The sequence below is a fragment of the Lygodium microphyllum genome, chromosome 24 (genome assembly GCF_053477565.2).
Source record: "Lygodium microphyllum isolate KBCC chromosome 24, Lygodium_microphyllum_v1.1.10, whole genome shotgun sequence".
Classification (NCBI taxonomy): Eukaryota; Viridiplantae; Streptophyta; class Polypodiopsida; order Schizaeales; family Lygodiaceae; genus Lygodium; species Lygodium microphyllum.
In genome coordinates, this window is record NC_141158.1 from 102602303 (window position 1) to 102623591 (window position 21289).

At 43.2% G+C, this 21289-nt stretch overlaps 1 protein-coding gene across 1 annotated transcript in view; it reads left to right on the plus strand.

The window, feature by feature from the left end:
- Positions 1-21017, plus strand: part of LOC148015461 (uncharacterized) — an 88341-nt gene extending 67324 nt beyond the window's left edge. The window contains exons 3-4 of the mRNA XM_087665209.1: positions 20432-20535; positions 20620-21017. Coding sequence (XP_087521335.1) covers positions 20432-20535; positions 20620-21017 — 502 coding nt within the window. The remainder of the gene's footprint in view (positions 1-20431; positions 20536-20619) is intronic.
- Positions 21018-21289: the final 272 nt, after the last annotated feature.

Here is a 21289-nt window from a genome sequence, read left to right on the forward strand (position 1 = left end):
CCGAAGTCAATTTGAACAACGTTGGTGTGAAAACCACGTTGCAATAGCCAAACCAGGAGCTTAGATCATGAGAGTCTCTGAGGAGCGATTGGCCAAATGGCGGTCTCAAAGAGACCCAACCTATGTGGCACCAACTTCCCTTCAAGTGCTAACTACCATTCAGGGTACGGACTTGGCTGAACCTAGACAAAAAAACTCTCTGTTTGATAAATTTCTCACTGAGGAGGAGTTACATATTGCCAGTAGATTCGAGCAAGTTTCCATGCTACTCGATGTGGCAAAATATCTATCGGAATTGAGTAAGCTGCCACGTGTACTAGATGCTTGTGTCGGGCTCCAGTACAATCCCGAGTTCTACTATTGGTTTCTATCCTCATGAAGTGACATGGATTCGTAAATAAGTGTACATATAAACAATGATTTTTGTGTCACCCTCTATAGACACTATCAACACACACAAGCAATAACACTCAAGCGCAGACAGAAGAGTTGGGGCCAACAGGCTAGGCTCGTCCGGTCCCTCTCTCACATGACCGCTTCCACCTCCGGTCGAAGGGCATGCAACCCGCATAGCCACTGTGGAAAGGCCTGACCAACATCCTTGATGATGTAAGCAGGGTTCAATCCCATTCTATACACCTTTTCCTTTCCGTTCCATCCTTCCGAGGATGAGCCCTGCCCAAATCCATGACCACCAGCTGATGTAACTCGGCGTGATCCAAGGTCTGCTAATGGTGGGAGGCTAACTCAACATCACCACGAGGCCCACCCCGCTACGACGAGCACAGCACATCCTACTCCGCCTCTTCTAGTCATATGCATTTGTTAACCCACACTATAATTCAGCCCATGCGAACGGTCTTATTCTGCATCAAGGCCTAACCCTTGGTTTGCATGTTGCAGGTCCCCTACAAGAAAAACATGGAAAACCTAGGGCAGCTGGCTTGCAGAGAGGCTCTCCGTGGACGACGGGAACATGCGGCACATTCGCCTCTGCCGGTGCGCTATGTGCCTACCCTCAAAAGGTATGCAAAGAAACGAGGTCCTAAGTGAAACCGTCCCAAACGAAGGCTGAAGAATCCACGGGCCAAGAAAGTTGAGACTCAAAGAAACGCGCAGCATGTGGCAACACCAGTTGCACAGACCTCCAACGTATGCTCGGGCACCAGGTGCTTACGAAAAGAAAGGGCGGCTCGGGACAGGGAAGAATTTAATGAATTGTTTAAGGGCATTTTGGAAACGGTGGCAACTTGGGACTACACCATTCATGTCTTGGCCGACATGTTCCCCGCCCAACCTCACGGGAGTCCCGCACCAGCACCGCCCCAGTCGCCTAACCAATCGGACTCACCCCGCCTGGTATAAATCGACTAAGCCCCTATGATGTACAAGTAGCTTGGCAAGTCATCATGCAATAACTTTTTGTCTTTTTGAGTAAAGGGGCAAGATCCCCACTTGTACACACTTCGTTTACCTATCGTTAATGTATGCAACCTTAACAAGCAATGAAATAGGCATCCCAATAGACATCATAGCATTCTGAAAAATTATGTCTTAACATGATTGCATTTGTTTGATGTACTTAACACAAGCGAGCATATACTCTAACAAAGTGACAAGTGGATGCAGGATGACACAGGTCTTCGTGCAAACAAACGTGTTCAATGGCCAGGCCACCGCAAGACCACCAACTGCACAAGAACCACAACAAAGCCACACTACTGAATGCGAAAGATCACCCTTGCGAGTGCCCACATCGCACGAACCAAAGCATATACATGGGCTACACTCTCTTCTTGGGCCAAGCTCTACAGTGAGCTCACGACGCGTATCATCGCAATCGCACCATATATTGCAACAACGGCTCCCCTAACAACGAGGCTAGGGCAAAATCATCATAGGCATATCCAATTCCAGAGCCTCCGAGGCTTGACATGTCCGGGCCCATTGAAAGGCTCATAGCCTCCGCATAGTGCAATGGTTATATTGTGGCAAAAAAAAAAAGGAACGAAAAGATAAGAAGCACCCACGATCACATCACCACACCTAGGGGTCTTCATGTTCGGTGCATCCAGTGTCCTTGGTCGGTTGGCTCTGCCCCTAGTCCCCTAGCCCCCTAGCAGCCCCCACAATAGTTCAGGGCACATCAAGGGCAAGACATACCTAGGGAGCACCTCTCCTTAAGAAGAGACCACATGAGAGATTTTCCAATTGCAGGTATTAAAGACTCCAACAAATGCACCGTGAGCCCTACATCAACACTCCACTCTGACCTCTTGTCCTTGCCTTCATCATGCAAACCACTAGAGAATCATCAGGAGCAAAATCCCCACGGAATGCGACACGTCATGCACAATGCTCACAATTTGTAGAATGGTCCATCTTGAGGGTAGAAAGTCATATTCATAGCCAAAGAGTATGTGCAAGGTAGTTAGAGGCACATCAAGGGACTTTGTCAAGGGTGGAGAGTGGAGCTATCAATGCGCTACAACAGAGCTCAAACCACGTGGGGTGAGGGAGCTACAACATTTAGGGATTAGTTTAGGGTTTAGAGTTTAGGATTTAGTGTTGTCCTCTTCTTGAATGGGCAATCCTTCACGAAGTGGATACATTTTTTGCCAAGATAACATGTGGGATAGTTTAGAATTTAGGGTTTAGTATTTAGAGTTTAGGGTTTTATGTTGACCTATGCTTTAATGGGTGGTCCTTCGTGAAGTGGATACATTGTTTGCCAAGATAACATGTGGGATAGTTTAGAATTTAGGGTTTAGTATTTAGAGTTTAGGGCTTTATGTTGACCTATGCTTTAATGGGTGGTCCTTCGTGAAGTGGGTATTTAGAGTTTAGGACTTAGTGTTTATGGTTTAGAATTTAGGATTTGGATTTTAGGCTTAGTTTAGGTTTAGTATTTACCATTTAGGTTTTGGTATTTATGGTTTAGTGTTGAGGGTTTAAGGTTTAGGGCCTGGTTTAGGATTTAGGATTTACAGGTTAGGATTTAGTATTCTTCTATGCTTTGATGCATTGTCTATCAGAAAGTGGATATAGTATTTGCCAAGGTGGCATGGAAGAGGACTTCAATGTGTGGTAGTTACATCATTTGCCAAGGTAGCATATGAGAGGAAAAGTTCCAAACTTCACTTGCAAAGAAACCTCAAATATGTTAGTATCTTTAAGCTCCAAGGAATCTACCTTGGGGTTCCAAAGCATACAAGTCCTTATTGGGAGCTTGATGTAATATTTCTGCTGAAAAATATTACGTGCACGCATGAGTCTCATGCAATGACAATGCCGACATTGAAAATAGGGACGGTGAGATTATACACAACGTATCATGATTAGCAGAAACGAGACCGAAGTAAAAGAAACCACATATATTCCTGTGAACCTCCTCTTGGGAGGAGGTCAAGAGGAAATTGATTAATTTATGGCAAAAAAATTTTAACCCTTCTTTCCCCCTGCCGAAGGCTGTGCTAGAGGAGAGGGAGTAGGCAGGGATGACTTAGCTCTCTTGCTGGAGGTTGTGGAAGGGAGAAGGGCCATGCAACTGGCTGTGTAGGGAGAGAGGTCTCCTCTCCCTACCCTATAAAAACCCCCTCTATGGGGTGAAGAAGAAAAATAAAAGGAGGGTCATGACGCTGCCAGTCTGAGAGAAAGAGGAGAGCAACATTGCCTCTGAGTGCGCCGTGAGGGGGGAGGAATTCCGGAGAAGAGCCGCCAGTTGCTGCCGCGCTGCCATCATTCGACTTCCATCGCCAACTAACTGTTAAAAAGTTAGTTGCCTCCTCCTCCACGTGGAGTAGTCACGGCTACAGAAGCTTCATAGAAGCTTCTTGGGAAGCTTCTAAGGGGGATCTCTAAGCCCCCTTTCTCATTGAAATTCCCATGCAAGTCCTTTTTAACTCCCGAATTTCTTCAAAACCCTTTTCCCTTGTTTCCCCCTTGGAATTTAAGCCCCCTTTTCTTCCCTTACATCCTTGAGAATTGAGCAGTTCCCCTTTGCATCCCCCAAGAATCCATTTACCCCCGTTTTAAACCCTTCCCGTGGATTCTCCAACCTAGTCTCTATAAAAGCCACCTTAGCCAGTTTTCAAAACCTTTCCATAGCATTTCCACAAAACCTCTTTCCCCCCGGTTTCCTTTTAAAAAACCCTCCCCACACAAGTCTTATAAATCCATTTTATCCCTTTCCGTGAGGGCCATATTAAATCTGGAATTTAAAAGCCTTCATTTCATCTGTCACAAGGCCAATATCCTTGTTGGGTTTAAGGGCTTTCCCATTAAACCCTCCTAAAGATAACTTCTCGTTTCTCCAAGATTCGAGGAGGAAGCCTATAAGGCCTTCTAAAGCCCGATTCCGAAAGACGGTGCAATGGATCAAGGAAGCCGAATCTCAAAGGGAGTTTCACGTGCGAGGGAGATGGGCCAAGATCATAAGTCAGCGGCCAAGGCAAGAAGGTCGAATTCGCAATGGCCCCTAAAAAGGCACAAGGTGTAACCGCAGGAGGATCTTCTCCTAACATCCATGTGGACATTTCACCACAAGTCCAGGTTTTCTTCCTATTTTTGGTTTACGTCAAAATATTGCAATTGTGCATGGATAATTTATGGAATTAGGATGCACTTTTGGCTATTTTAAAGAAAATAACTCACAATCAAAGAGTCGGTCATTTGTATTTTTCAAAGAAACAAATGAAAGAAGGACATAAGACGTCTATGCATTCTTAGCAAGTTGTTTTTATGCATTGCAAAGTAACGAATTTAGTCAACTAATGATCATCTTTACAAAGTCAAAATTATTGTTCTACAATTCGATTATGAATGGAAAGATAAATTGCATGTTGCATTATTAGACATCTCTTTCTTTGCAATGATTCATTAAAGAAGATGGCTAACAACAGTAGGAATTTGCAAGGCATGGAAATGATTCTAGGGCTGCATGAAGTACATTAAAATCTAGTCAGTTGGCATAAATCTCAATCAATTATGTAAGTAGTTACGAAAGGTTGTGTAATGCTCATTCAGGATACGAATAATTCATTCAGAAATGAAATTAGGAAAAGGCTGCATGGTTCATTTTAATATAAACCCTAAAAGCCTAGTAGCATGAATCGTGAATGCATGTTTTAGAAGGATCAATGGAAATTATGTCGTAACTTAACCTCTTGATCTTAACTAGAAAAGTTAGGGTTTGTAAATCTAATCATATGTAGGCAATGAATCATGTGATTACGAGATTGCATTCGTAATTATCTTCATGAGTAGACAAGTAAATTGGTTTACCCTAAACACCTAAAATCACGAAGGAATCGCTTAGGAATGGTTAAATCGATGCAACATATCCCAAAGTGCTAACTAGGGTTTAGCACGTTGAGGATGTGACATAGTCGCACTTATTGCCAAGTCGAAACTCCATATCCTAAAAACTTGTCCACATTCACAGAATGCAGGGACAATAGGACACACTTGCGAAAAACGATCTAGGGTTTCTACCCTAAGGATCGCTCGCTAAAAAGATGAAACTCGATTTGAATTGGAATCCTAGGACCGACAATGTCGACCTAGTGCAATCAGGAATGGATTGGTTATGAAGACACCCTAACCCTGTTTCCTATCTAATCATGATTCCGTGATTAGAAGACGTTGTTGAATGGGTAAAATAGTCCCATGGATTAGATGCGGCACTTGTGCAACAAGTTGTAGTCACATGATTTTGTGGTTTGACCACAAGAGAATGGCCAATTCCTCGGAATGAGATTGGCAGATTCTTGCGCAAGTTTATCTTGCAAGAGGATGAGTAGTCATCCTGATATAGTACCTTTCTTGGGAAAAGTGACCAAGATAAGGGGATTAGATAATTGCTTGGAAGCAAAAGACCAACCAGTAATTTGGAATACCATAATTACTACTAATAGAACTTAAGATATTGGTTAAGTTGCGTTAATAGGGTATGGCCCTAACCCAAGGAAATAAGGGTTAACAAACAAACCCTTAGGGATCTTGCCAAGTCGCAATTGATCCTGGATCAAATGCTGGATGCATTCGGAGAGAAGGATTCACTCCTTAGCAGTTGGTTGAATAAACGACCACTGGAATTGATTGTGTTTGTAACAGTTTCGAAAGCACTGTTTGAATTGTTTGCACATGGACTTAAAGGATGAAAAGATATCTAATGCTTCAGGTTGAAGGCCTGAAGGGAGAGGTAGCCTCAGTTACCCCCGATTGTCTGCCTGACCCTAGCCAAGGGGGTTGTTAACCGCACCAGGAAGGTGGACCGAACCCTCGTGAGAGGTCTCTCTGTTGAGCGCTACTTGGAGCAGGAGGACGCTTGGGTGCCCGGGGGGGCTCTGGCTGTAAATCCCTCACCTTCCGGGCCTTGCACAAGAGGCCAATGTGACTCAGGATTGGATCTCAAGGCCCGCATACTAGTCTACGGGCGCAATCTTGGATTAGTAATCCCTGTGGATTGCTGGATAGCCTTCGGGCAGATTATGGATAAGCCTACGGGCTAGACTTTATAAATGTATTCCAAAGATAAATATGATAAGCTGTTGAAAAGGAACTTGTTTGACATTGCTTTTCTATGTCAAGTGCTATGGTTACATGAAGGAACCGGTGCCTAACGGACTAATTAAGGAAGCTATTTGATGCATGTCCAACTAAATGTGGTAGGTAATTAGACAACTAAAACAACCTGAGAAAAGTGCGGTGGATGTGGCCATGGGTCTGTCCTACGGATGGGTGGTCCTGGTTGGATGGGAGCTTTTCTCAATCATAAATGACCGCAAGAAAATCGTTTCAAAGGACATGAACAACAAGGGCGCTGACCTAGAGTCTAGGTTATGATAATCCTGATTTACGCTATTTTAAGGGAACGGAATTGGGCTATGCCTTATGGCAGAGAGGTTGAGCTTTGCATCCCTCTCGTTTCCCATTATCCTTGAACCAAGTGCAACGTAAATCTGCTTCGGGCCTGGCGTTTCTGCGTAAAGTAGTTCGCTCGGGCTTCGGTGCTAGTTGCCTTTTAGGAAATGACCATTAGGGAAAACCCTGATTTAGGTCGGTCCTAAGTGGGAACGGCCAGAATACTTCCGCTACGTGTCAGATGTGGAAAGTCCTAGATCGCAAACCCCGTAACATTCCATGGGAGTGCCGGGCGGAGCTTTCTAGATCTCCTTTCTGATGGATTGCTAAGACATGTCCTAAAGAAAACAGGTATTCACGTTACAATTGATATCAGAGCGAACCAACGAAGGTTTTGTTTTTAAGAAATCTTAATAAGAAGAAGTAAAGCAAATGTTGTTGTTCCGAACATTTCCTTACTTTCGATGCTGTCTTTCAGAATTATGAAGCATGGAACAGGTCCTTAGTGTTCCAAGTCATGTTTATGACCGCGATGCATTCCCCGGATTATCAACAAAGGGTTCAGATGATGAACATCCTAGATTGTATTTTTAATCCATCGCCTTTGTAAGTGAAATGAAGATGGATGGGTGACTCTGGAGTCTACTATATAGCTGTCCACCGGTTTTCATACCTTCAAACCAACCTAAAGAGGATCAAGTGGTTGGAAGACCTAAAGATCGTGAAGCTGTTCATTTTTGTGGAGACTCATGTAAACTCAACTTTACATATTCAAGGTCGGAGGGTTGAGCTAAACTCATATGTATATGAGGAAGTGACCCGTGTAATCCCCGCTGATAGGATCAAGGTGTTGGGGCACTATGAGAAGAATGGGTTCCAAAGGAAAGGATACCCTAATCTTCCGATGACTTACCGATTCCTGAAGATTCAAACCATACTATTATCCGGTTCCCGTAGATAAATGTAATACAACATTACTCTCCCCAAACTAAATGTAAATAGTTGCCCTATCATCTCAAGAAATATTGTACTTCGAAAGAACTAGACCCATATAAATGCAATAAGACTTCTTTTTATCAATGTTTGTTTTGTCCATGAGAATCGATAAAAAGTTAAGTGGCTAGGATTCTTGGTTGATAGTAGCTGAATTGTGTATGAAATATAAATCATAACGATTAGCGAGTTATAACGTTAAGAATACTTTATCCAGGTACAACCCCAGGTACAGATTCCCAATTCGCCTCCTACATCAAGTACTATCGTAATCTAGGAGAAGAAGTTTCTTCTCAAGCAGATTAAGCTGCCTGAATTTGATGGGAAAGGTAGAACTGTCCAAGTGGATGCTGAAATTTGGATAGAGTCTATGGAGGATTACTTTGAAGTAGCCGGTACTGCACCTGCCAACCAGGCTATGCTCACCAAGCTGAAGCTCACCGGCCAAGCCAGGCTTTGATGGAAACAATGGTGTAGAGATCAAGGGATCGCGGAAGGATCTATTACCTGGGAAAAGCTGAAGAAAGCGGTGCAAGGAAGATACTTACCACCTGCATAACATATGCAGAAAATGAATGAGTTCTACGAGCTGAAATAGCTAGGACTCACTCTTGATGCATACTACTCTAAATTTGTCTCACTTCTTAAGTATGCGCCAGAGATGGACATGACACAACACGTGTCAAAATTTTGTGTTGGTTTAAACCCACCAGTGAATACCCGTCTCAAATCTATGCAGCATCCCATGAACACCAACCCCCATGCCAGCTATGAGTAGCCATTCCCAAAAAAGACTAGCCATATCACCATCATATCAGCCAGCCAATCAGAATAGCACAGTGCCACTAACTACCTTCATCCACACCAACATCAGAACTCCCCCAAGGCAAACCACAACAGTCCCTTCCACCCACGTCTTCGGTGCAAGCTTCACATGCTACCTTTGATGAAGAGTGCCATGGGACTGGCACTCGTCTAGGAGGGGGGTAATGCTAACCACAACACGAAGAAAGCAAAAGGAAATAAAAAAGACGCAGGGAAAAGGTGGAAAAAAGGTAGCCCGACAGAAGAAAGAAGAAAAGAAAAGGCCAAAAGCGTAGGGGCAACCTTAAAAAGCCCAAGGCAAATGCAAAAGGGGAAAGGTGCATTTTAAAATACAAAGGTGCACCCTGAAATCTTATAGAAGAGTGCCAGGCGGTGGAAGATCCAGAAAGTTAAAATAGAAGACAAGACAAAGGCAAACAAGGAAAAGCGCAAGTCAAAACTTTTGTGAAAGAGCGCAAGCGCATCATGGTTTAATTCAAGGAGCGCCGGCGTGCAAATTGTAAATGTAGACGGCCGGTGGAAAGGAAGCTAGGAAGATAGAGGGACAATGGGAAAAGGGCCTAGGCCACAGCCGTCCATGTAAAAAATGGGAAAAGGGGATGACCGCCCAAAAGGGATTTAGGGTTTTGTATATAAAGTTGAAAAGTGAATGAGAAGCTCATTCTTGTGTGTGGCCAAAAGTAGCTCTCCTCTTCTTCTTCTTGTTCTTGTTCTTGCTTGCTTGAGCTTGTGCTTGAGAGAGGGAGTGTGAGAGTGTGAGGGAGTGAGTGTGTGAGGGTGAGGGACCGTGGGGTGGAGAAGCTCTCCATCTTCTCCTCTCTTCTTCTTTTCTCTTCTCTTCTCTTCTCTTGCTCGCAGTGATGGAGCTTGGAGCGTGGAGCTTGAGGATGGAGCTTGCTTGAAGCTTGCACTTGGATCGTGGAGCTACCGGAGTGCACGGAAGAGGAGGTGACTCGAATGACATGGAGGTAAGCTCACTACACCCATAGATATGGATGGCGCGTCGGCTATGTGAGAGGTAGCCATTAGTGCTTGGCTTGGAACGCTTGAAGCAATAAGCGGTCCGTGGGTCTTGGCAGTTGAGCGAAAGCTCCCACAATATGATATGTATATTTTACTAGTTTTTGGTTGGTTATATTGAGAATATGCCATGTGGGCATTTGTTTTCTTGATGTGCATTCATGTAAATGCAAAGCATGGGGGTATATTGCATAGAAAAATGTATATATAGAATGGGTGCATTGCACAAAATAGCTCTAAAAAAAAGGATTGATTGCAAAAGAACGAAAATAAAAGCTCACAAAAATAAAACCCCCCTTCAATTCGTGACAAGTTTTGGTAGTCCCAAAGGACCTATTAACTAATAAAAGCGAGATAAAAGCTGATAAAACATCTAAAAAAGACATGACAGAGTAAAGGTAATTCAGAACATTTTGAAAATTGAGAGAATTTTCAAAGTTCTTTTTGGCGCTCGTAGTATTTTTAAATTTTCTCATTGAGGTTCACCCTTAGATCCTTGACCTCTCTTTTGTAGGTTTCTTTCTTTGCACATTGTTTGCATGCTTGTTGTCTTTTATGTGGCATCCACAAGGCATCCTTCACATTCCATAAACTCTCACACCATCTATAGTAAAAGCATAAATGGAGAATGGGACCCCAAAACATTTACTATAAATGATTGGGTTACAATGTTACCATCTTGCGGGGGCTCTCTTAAGGTGAAAAGAACCAAATGTGTGTTTTTCTTAGGAAGCACACTGTAAGTTTGAGTTCCAAAATATATATGAATATATTTTTTTGTTTGAAGAAAATGCGAAATAGAATATATTTCCATCTGCGAGTTTTGAGTGGCAACCTATAGAGAGCCTTAGCAGAACATTCCATGCCATTCATAAAGAATTTGTAGACATTATTTATGTTGATCAAACCACAAGTTTTTTAATGAAATTAGAATTTTTGTGTAGTATGCACAATATGTGGTTTACTCGAGAGGAGGTGTGTATGGATACCTTCAAGATTTGTAATTACCAAGTCTCTTATGTTTGGATTGGGAGATACCCGATGAAGCAATAATGGAGAGTTTTAAACTCAAAATTGCTCAAGATATTCAAAAGGCTATGACTCTTGGAAGGACCTCAAGAAGAGTATGCTTATTGTGGTTTTTACCCTTGCATGTTTTTGTAGCTTACTTCAAAACAACATGTTTACAAAGGACGAAGGATTCATGGCTCAATAGAAACTTTTCAAGGGAAGATTTGGGCAAAATTTTGGGTCTTTCTTGGAAAGCCAAGGAATCTGACCACAAAGGTGACTTTATAAGGTGCAATGTATACCCTTTGTCATTGGGTTTATCTTATAATATATCATGACAATCCCTTGTCATATGTTTTGATTATGTAATGAAGGATGCCTAACTAATCTAACTAAAAGAGAGAGAGAGAAGGAGAGAAGGAAGAAGACCACAGAAGAGAGAGAAAAAGAAAGCAGAGGAGAGAGAAACACTAGGAGAAGAGAGAGAAAGACATGAAAAGAGAGAGAAAGAGAGAGAAAGAGGGGAGAGAGAAAGGAAGCCATGGGAGCTGAAGGTGAAGGTGAGGAGACAGATTTGTATTTATCAAAATGGTACCCTAATCAAGTCCTTGTACACCTTAAATACCCCATTAGTGTAACCGGGTATTCACATGTGCTAACTCTGTGTTAACCCTATATAAGACCCTCTAATCCCATTATTTACATTCCATCCCGATCCAAAAGGTTTTTGCCCTCAAAAACAAAAAGAGGGCGTATTAGTATGGCTAGGTGGGGGGGAGGGGGCGGGGTGAAATCTTGTGGAATGGTGGCCTATGAGCATGTATGCAGTGTGAGCATGAGGAAAGCAAGTAACTTAGTACAAGGATAGGCACCAATTGCAAACAAGAAGGGCTGGACAACACTGGACAGCATGCTGTCCCGAACAGGCCTGCAATGGAAAACTAATCATAACTTGCAATGGCAACTCCAAATGAGATGTTCTGCATGTCAAAACGGAGCTCGTTGAGCATACTTTTAGCCTAGGTAGGTCATGCATGGGTGCAATTAATGCAAACCCAAAACCGTTCATAGACAGTTGGTTGTCTACTACAAAATAGGTCCAAATCACGTTGTTCTTCAGCCAAGGTTGTCGCCTCAAGGTGAGGGGACTGCATCCGGGGAGTGCTAATGTAGATAGAGGTTGTTTTCAACCCTCGGGATCAAATGGATAACCTGCATGGTAAGCATCACCAGCATACAGGTCATCCATTCAAGCGTGGGTCTTTGCACTACCACCGAGGTCAAATGGAAAGTGGTTATCCTTTCCATGCATTGGATTACCATCCACAAGTAAAGCTAGAATGGTCAGTACCACTAGCTATTGCATCGAGTCTTCCATAAGCATCATAAGATTAAGCTCGATCTGCGCCTGGATGCTGTCAATAACACATGAGGTTGCATAAGCTGAAAAGTGTACTGCATCAAACCTCATATGTGACATGTGTACAGACTGAAGGGTCTCCTGAAAGGACATGTTTTCTTGATCAGTAATATGAGCATGATCTTTAAGATCTACATGATCTTCTTTCTTGAATGAAAGTTTGCCTTACTTTAGACCCACATCGAAATGGTCTTTAGCAAGATCTGTCCTATCCTTGGTATAATGATATTCAAATACAAATAGGAGTTTTGCATTCTGTGCTCTACATTTGTCTGATTGATCACAAGATATCGGCTTAACACATCAATAGCATAAGCCCGTAGCATGTAGTTCCCGTATCCTATCACTAGTAATGTGTCTAATGCATTGAGCCTTAGATAGCAATCTACACACATACTCATCACCATTGGTGAGCTCAGTAATAGTTCTGACATGCTGCTCATAGTCATCTTGCTGCTCATGTACAACAGATGGCTGCCCATGACCATAATGCTCATGCTATCCATATGGAGGGTCATACCAATGTGGCTGCTGCTCATAATGATACTCAGGTTGTCCATACTATATATGGTGATAATAGCCCTGCTACACATGTACATCTATTTGCTGCTTACTATTACCAAAACTTTGGCCATATTATTGTCCATAAGCATGCTGCCCATGTAGTACATTGATGGACCTAAAAACGGGCCGGCACTGGCTCATGCACTAGCCGGGCCTCGTCACTACGCACAAGACAACCCCTCGGCCTTGCGGCCAGGAGCGTCTATCAAAATCTCTGCCTTCCTAAACATTGCGTTCATAATACGTTCTAGTCCAACTGATCCTACCCAATATTACTCCTCAGAGGGAGTCCCTTTCACATAGCCAAAAGGCTCGAATCACATACACATGGGGTTCCTCCTACGGCTGAATGTCGTCAACCCTCTGCGACTCTCCTACACCTTGGGGATTGGCCCCTCAGTGCGTCGCTCAACAAATAAACACATCGCACAAAAGTCGCTCAAGGTACCAAATAAGCGTGTCCAGGAATGTACCATTGTCCTTACTTCTATTTTCCCTAGACCCCACGACTAGCCTACAACATGGGTACCTCACTGCCTCTTATCGTAGGTCATGTCCTAATAAACCAATTGCAATACATGTCCAGGAGCTGGTCACTGATATTTTTAAATTCTTTTTCATGCTCCATGCATTTGGTGGATGCCTAGTGCTCAAACATTTAGTAAATAGTATCGTGCACAAGTGCAAAAACATTCTTTTAATGGTTTCCAACTACCGTTCGTGCTTCGTTGCATGGGCCTAGCACCGAGGTGATCCTCATGCTACTAAGCTCTTAATTTTAATTATCATCCGTCCTAAATGCTATGCATAGAAATAAACAACTTTCCCATCATCTTCACACGGCCTTTAGACATATTTCAACTCCTCTACCCTTCCCCGTTTAAATATTGCATCGTTGCATAGGTTTATAGGGTATTTTGTCATCACTTTATGTGAAAAAAATGGAAAAAGACACACTAGAACAAGAAGGTGGGGTTGAGCTGAGGCAAATCCTCATGCTTCAGTCCCCACAAACATTCACAAACATTGCTCTTATTTATCCTTATTTTTTGGAACCCAAAATGTATTTTTCCCCTATTTTTTAGGGTTTTTCCACCATTTTGTTGTATTTTCCCTTATTTTCTTGCATTATTTAATTACTAAAAATTCAAAACAGGTTATGGGCTGTGGTCCTTAGTTCCTTCTTGCAGAAAAATGAAAGTTTATTTGATGTTCCTATTTACTTTCCCATTTTTATGCCAAAAAACCATCATTTTCCCTTGTTTTCTCATGTTTTACGTGTTTTAGCATATTATTTTGAACCACAAGATGCATATTTTTTCTGATTTTTTGATTATGACCAGCAAGAACTCATAGAAAACAGCAATATGAACAATTTTAATCCCACATGAACAACATTTTATCCATCAAAAGCCATAAAAGCTCAAATTTCCTTTGAAAATTTTAAATTATCGCTTATTTGCGTGTTTCGGGTTTCATGTCCATGGCTGTAGATTCGGAAATGAGTAGCACTTCATGTCCAGCACAATTACCAATTACCATTTCCAGCCCGTGGAGCAATCCGATCCATGCCGGACAAGCCTCCATCATTCTTTCTTCTTCCTTCTCCTTCCCACATGAATTCCCCCTTAGAAGAGAGAGAGGGAGGAGAGAGAAAGACTGATTTTCTCTCTCCCTCTACAGGCCACCATTCCCTGCGCGGATTGAAGCGATGCAGAGTGTGGATCGATTGTTGAAGCCTGGCATAATGCACTCCATAGCTTGCTTGTCAAGCAGCATCACGATTTGGGGGGGGGGCGCGTTTTTTTCGGCGGCTGAAAACAGCCGCTGCCCCCTCCCCCCCTACATCACGTTTTTTTTTAAAAGGGGGGGTGCCAAAGGTCACCCCCCTCTCTTACACCTTTTGGAATTTCAAATTTGGGCCCCCTTTTGGGCACCCCGGCTGGTTTCGGACCAACTTCCGCATACGAGCTCCGATTGACGTGCTGTAAATTTCTGGGCATCCGCCTCGGCATCCTGGATAGGCCTGCAGCTCCCACATCCTGTCCTGACTGACAAAAAAATTACTAAAAATCCGGAGGTGTCACTTGGGCGCCCGTCGACTGCTTATGCTTAAAATCGTCCTAGATCGAGCCGCCGCCTTTGACATTGAATATTTTTCCCTTGATATCCATGATTTTTAGCTATTTTTAAGCACTTCCCGTCACCTAAATTCCGCTCTCATTGGCGACCACGGTGTCGTGTTGCTGCGCATCCGAGTCGTATACGCCTCCATTTCTTTTGTTGTGCATTTGTGTTAATCTCCGCGTGTGATTCATTGTTTGTGTGATGCATTTTAATAATCCGCATCCAATGTATATATTCCCTTAGTGCATGCGCATGATTTTGTTTGGATGCATGATGTGCGTGTATTAGAAAAATATGAAAAACTGATGCCAAAGGATCTTTGTCCTGCTGCTTTGAATAACAGCCAAGGCACTGCCCTCTAGCCTGCTTATAGGCTCATTCACCATTGCTCCTTTCTCACTGAAATCATCATGAGAGATTGATAGTATATAAACTATCAGAGGCAAATATAAACTGTCAGAGGCCGTCACAGTGGCTGAACAGGTTGCGAGGAGGATGAATTCCGTCAATAGGACTGAAATGCTGATTGCAAAGAGATGTCAGACATCAGATGTTGTGGAAAATCACTACGTCAGAAGCAAGGAGATGAACAGAGGGTAATATGTGAAAGCTTTATGCAGAACATGAACCAAAATGAATGCCCTTATTACGAGATTAAGTGGATGATGATGCTGTGTCTCTCTACGACATTTCTAGTGAACCGGACGTGAAAGTGCTGCGTCATCAGCAAGATGGGAGACTCGCAAGAAGAGATGACAGATGATAATGTCATGAAGAACCTGTTTCAGTCATTTACCATGTATATGCAGCAGCAAGTTCATGCAAAACGTGACAGTGATGCTATGGATGCTTTGAAAGCTGTCCAACAGGAGATGAAGCAGTTTAATGGCCAGGAAGTGTCAACTTATCTGCATTTATATGAAGAAAAGATGAAGTTTTTTGGAGTTTCTCAAGATGTTTGGAGCCGCTACTTCTTGCGGATCGTGGTGCGCGCTCTTGAAGGTCGAATTGCAGAAATTCAAGAGGCACATGCAGGTTGGGCTGAATTTAAAAAAGCATTAAAAGATGAATATTTCCTGGAGGATACAGGTCTTATGAATCGCAGGAATTTTTTAGCATGGGTTTCTATGCCTAATAAGGGACTTTCTGTTACCGCTCTTCTGCGAGAGTTTGAAAGCCGTTATGATCAGTTGGATGGGACTGAACAGCAAGCTTTGGAGATGCAGAAAGTGGAGTTATTTTTGCAAGCTGCAGATGCTGATTTACAGGAAAAGTTGGATGATCTTTTGGAAGATCAAGCTACTGATTCAGGTTTAAAGACTGAGTGGAGACATGTCATTGATGCTGTGAATGCTCTTGTTAAGAAGCAGCGCAGGAGAGTCAGATTGCATCGAAACACAGGATCAGTTCCTGAAAAATCCTTGGAGACTTCTTCTTCTACCCCTGCTGATTCTTTGCCTAAGCCTACTCTTCCTGTTATGAATCCACCAGTTCCTGCTGCTCCAGTGCCCTTATCTGTAGATGATGTTATTAAAGGCTTGGTGGAATTGACGATTGAAGCAGTCAAAGCTGAAGTTGGTAAGTTAAAGGAGCAACTTATGTCAGTACTTGCTGTAGCACCTGCTCCAGTGACTGCTTTTCCAGCTGGTCAAAGGAAAGGGCGACGATGTATTTGGTGTGATAGTACAGAGCACCAACACTGCAGAGATTGTGATGCTTTTCAGGAAGCACGTAAGAAGAATGTAGTGTTCTGGGGACAAGATGGGAAGATATGGCTGACAGAGACTGGCGCTCCTCTTGACACGAACTTTGGTAAGGGAGGTATGAAGAAGCTTGTTGATGATATGGCTGCGCGATCAGCTTATATGAGTGTTAGAGGAGATGCTTCAGCTTTTGGAGTCCAGCTAGAGCAGAAATCTGATGGAGACTCTGCTTTATGGTCTTCTGCCTTGGAGATAGCGAGAAGAGGGAAAGTTCAAACTTCTACTATGACTTGTGTGGGCTCTAGCATCCGAGGAGAAACAGGATGGGATTCTCCTGTTGACAGGTATTCTATTTTTTCTTATATTGCTAAAACGCAGGGTTTAGATGCCATGGTTGAAGAAAAGAGAAGAAGAGATGAGGAGGGTCCTAGTTCCTCCAAAAAGACTAGAGGGGGTGACTTTGTTTCACCACCTGTTACAGCTCCACCTATGTCAAATTCTCCAACTCAAACAGGTTCCGATCAACCAATGGGAGACAAGCAGAAGGAAAAGAGGCAACCAAGAAAAGAGCCAGGATTCAAGCTCTTGTCAGACCTTGATATGCAAACGGATATGAGTAAGATTTTTCATGAAAGAATTTTGAATAGTGAAGTCACTTTTACTGTTGGAGAGGCTCTTGGGATTGCTAGAAGAGAAATACAGGATCAGATGCAGGATCTTTTGCGGAGGAAACGACATGCGATGGAAGGACCTGCTTTACAGGGATTGTGGCATGGAGCTCTTGGAAAAGAGCATGATGATGCAGTGATGGTTGAGAATGCTTCTGTTAATCCGCAATTGGAGAAAATAGTGCAGCCTATGCAGTATGAAGATGATGAGACCCCTATTCTTATTCCTCGCAGCCATTTTTCACGAAGTCATTGGGCTAGAGCAACCACTGAGACAGTGGTAAGGATTGGAAAGAAACAAATTCCCTTGATTGCTTTAGTTGATCATGGTTCTGAGATTAATCTTATTGCTCGAGGTGTTTATGAGAGTGGCAAGTGGCCTATGGATGCAGAGCATGGCTGGCGCATGAGAGCCGCCAATAATACTTCTGGTGATATGTATGCTGCTTGTCCGAGTATCAAAATTTCTATTGGTAATGTTGAAGAGGATTATCATTGCTTTGTTCAGGATTCATGCTCTTATCGGATTATTCTTGGACAGCCTTTCATTACAAAAGCAAGAATGGAAACAAAAGTGATGGATGACGGATCAGCTTATGTGCGGATACGCAGTAAAGATGGTATGCGAGCTGTTCAGTTTATGACTGTTGGGGTAAATCATCCGAGAAACAGGGACTCCTTGCGTGAGGCACCACTACCTGCGAAGGAGTTGGATTTTCATTAGGTACCGCTGTCTTGCGAGACGCCAGTGGTACGGAGCGGAGAAAAGAGGAGATCTCGCCTTCTGGCAGCCAGTCTTTCTCCAATAGCTTTGTTGGGTTTACTTCAGATAGTTCAGTGAGTTATCAGAAAATTTCAGATTTGCCTAGAGCTGCCAGGCATACATTGGTCGTAAGGAGAAAGAGTTGAAGAATGCAGGTATTTTGCAAGCAGAAGAGCATGTAGATGGATTGTATGAAGGGATGTCTTATGCAGATACATTGTTTGAGATGAGAGCAATGCTGAAAACTGATGCATGCAAGGGTTCAAAGATCATACCTGTGCAAACCTTGGATATGTTTCAGGAAATTTCTGGTTTTATGCTGCAAACAGAGTTAGAGGCTGAGAAAACTCAGCAAACTGAATTTATGGCTGATCTTGATCAGCTAACGGAATTGCAGAGGGCTGAATCCATTCAGCCAACAGAGTTGAATGCAGAAAAATTTCTGCATACAGAGTTTCAGGATGCGTCTATGCAGTCCATTGAGCCGAGGGCTGAATTCATTCAGCCAACAGAGTTGAATGCAGAAAAATTTCTGCATACAGAGTTACAGACTGCACCCATGCAGTCCATAGAGCTAAAGGCTGAAAATTTTCAGCCAACAGAGTTGAAAGATGTTGAAAATTTGCAGAAATTGCAGCAAAGGAAAGAGTGCTTGAATGATGCCAAGGTTGACACAAAATATAAAACAGTTGATAAGAAGGTTAAGCCGGTTGCAGGCCCGCTTCCTTCTGATAGTGATGAGCAGATTGAAAAAGCTATGAAACAGCCTATGTTGAGGGATCCTGCAAATATTGGACATAAGTTTTCAGGGCTGAAATCTGTCTTTGCTGTTAATGAAGTCATCATAGTTGGGCATATGGTTGGATATTATGGCAGAAAGCCTTCTCCTGCAAAGGTGGATGCCATAAACAGGATTGCAGAGTATTGCTCAACTACTTCAGAGGTGAGGAGATTTTTGGGAGCTTGTGTATTTTACATGATTTGGATTCCTCATTTTGCTCATATTGCAGATGTTCTCTATCAGCTGTTTCGAAAGGGGCAGAAATTTCATTGGGATGATGAAGCTGATGGAAAAACAGGTTTACTAGAATCAGAAGATGGACTTGACCTGTTTGTGGACTTGAATGATCCTGGATAGTTGGCACATCCGGAGGATGCGCAGGTTTAGAGGGGGTGGATGTCGTGTTGCTGCGCATCCGAGTCGTATATGCCTCCATTTCTTTTGTTGTGAATTTGTGTTAATCTTCGCGTGTGATTCATTGTTTGTGTGATGCATTTTAATAATCCGCATCCAATGTATATATTCCCTTAGTGCATGCGCATGATTTTGTTTGGATGCATGATGTGCGTGTATTAGAAAAATATGAAAAATTGATGCCAAAGGATCTTTGTCCTGCTGCTTTGAATAACAGCCAAGGCACTGCCCTCTAGCCTGCTTATAGACTCATTCACCATTGCTCCTTTCTCACTGAAATCATCATGAGAGATTGATAGTATATAAACTATCAGAGGCAAATATAAACTGTCAGAGGCCGTCACAGTGGCTGAACAGGTTGTGAGGAGGATGAATTCCGTCAATAGGACTGAAATGCTGATTGCAAAGAGATGTCAGACATCAGATGTTGTGGAAAATCACTACGTCAGAAGCAAGGAGATGAACAGAGGGTAATATGTGAAAGCTTTATGCAGAACATGAACCAAAATGAATGCCCTTATTACGAGATTAAGTGGATGATGATGCTGTGTCTTGGCGGGAAGAGGGCCAGCAAAGATGTGAACCTGCAATTATGAAACCAAGTTTATGAGCAGAAAATGATTAGAAGGCACAATGTTGGGAGTATTGATCTCCTTACTCGCAGCGGACTGCTGTCCTCCAACTAGTAGACCATATTCAGACGCAAAATGACGAAAAGGAAGGGGGAGTAATGCTAATTGGGGGAGTTCTAAGGAAAGAAAAAGCTAAGAAAAGAGGGAGAGGTATATTTTTGAAAAAGGTAAAGTGGTGGGCTGCGCTTGAATGGGAAGAGGGGTTCCTTCTTTTTCGCTTTCTGTGGAGACGAGGGGGATATACCGATTACTGGGAGGAACAGAGGGCTGGATTGGAAAGAAAAGGGGGCCATACCCTGCTCCTCGTGGTGTGCCTAAAATCACTGTCGGCTTTGATATCGAGGCCAACGGCATTCTGAATGTCTCCGCTGAGGATAAGACAGACGAAGCAAACAAGCAGGCCAACCATTGATTCGTTCTTCCGCCCATTCACGAATTAAATTCTATCGCGAGGCGTGGCAACAAATGAGCTTTGTGGCACAGGCGTGACAGACACTCAGATCCACACAGTGTTCCCGTCTTTATGTCTGTCTCTCTCTTCCCCGTTCTGAGAAACGCGGCGGCCAAGGCAACCTTCCTTCCATTGCAAGGCGTCAATTTGGCGGATTAAAAGAGCATTGTTCCATTCCTTGGCAGACCTTTACAGAGATCGCGTTCTTCGTCACGGCAAGGACTTAAGTCAGGATGGCAATGAGGTGTTCTTCAAGATAAAGCGTACCACACAGCTGAAAAAGCTTACAAATGCATACAGTGAGAGGCAATCCATTGATGCGAATTGAATTGCATTCATTTTTGGAGGCTGTCTGGCTTGAGTCAATCCTGGTGCTGGTGAAGCCAATTTTGACACATACGTGGCAAACCCATTTGAAACTCTTAAGCAGAGGCAAGAAGCTGAGGTTCACTCGTTACTTGATAAACTGCAACCTGATATGATTGTGCTAGATCCAAAGCAGATTGGCTCTGTTCGGCGTGATGCAAATGAAAATCAGCAAATGAAAAGCCGGCAGGCTATAGAAGCCAATAAGCTTGCTGCTATCAAGGCTGGCAAGGCTGTGGTCCTAAAAAACAAGACGAAAGGGAAGAACAAACCCACAAGGCGGCAAAAGAGGAAACAAAATAACATTATAACTGCAAAGCGGCCGTTTATTGAAGCCGAAGATCGGTTGAGGCCTTCCAAAAAACTGAAATCAACAGATGGCAATGTTCCACGAGCTCTAAAGCGTTTTGTCTGAGATTGCTGCACCAAGTCATGAATTCTTCCTGATCATCTCAGATTAGGACGATTGAACATGGCCTTTATAGGAACGGGAGACTCGTTCTTCAAATGAAAGAGCGATTCTCTGGTAGATTGCACTGATAACACTGATACATCTTGAAAGTGAATTTACTAGGTTTCCTTTGGAATTGATGGGGGTGAATAGCGAGGGGTGCTGGAGCATTGTGTAGGCTTATAGACCCCTTGATTGATGGCGGAAGTGCAGGCTTGAATTCATTTGCTAGAATT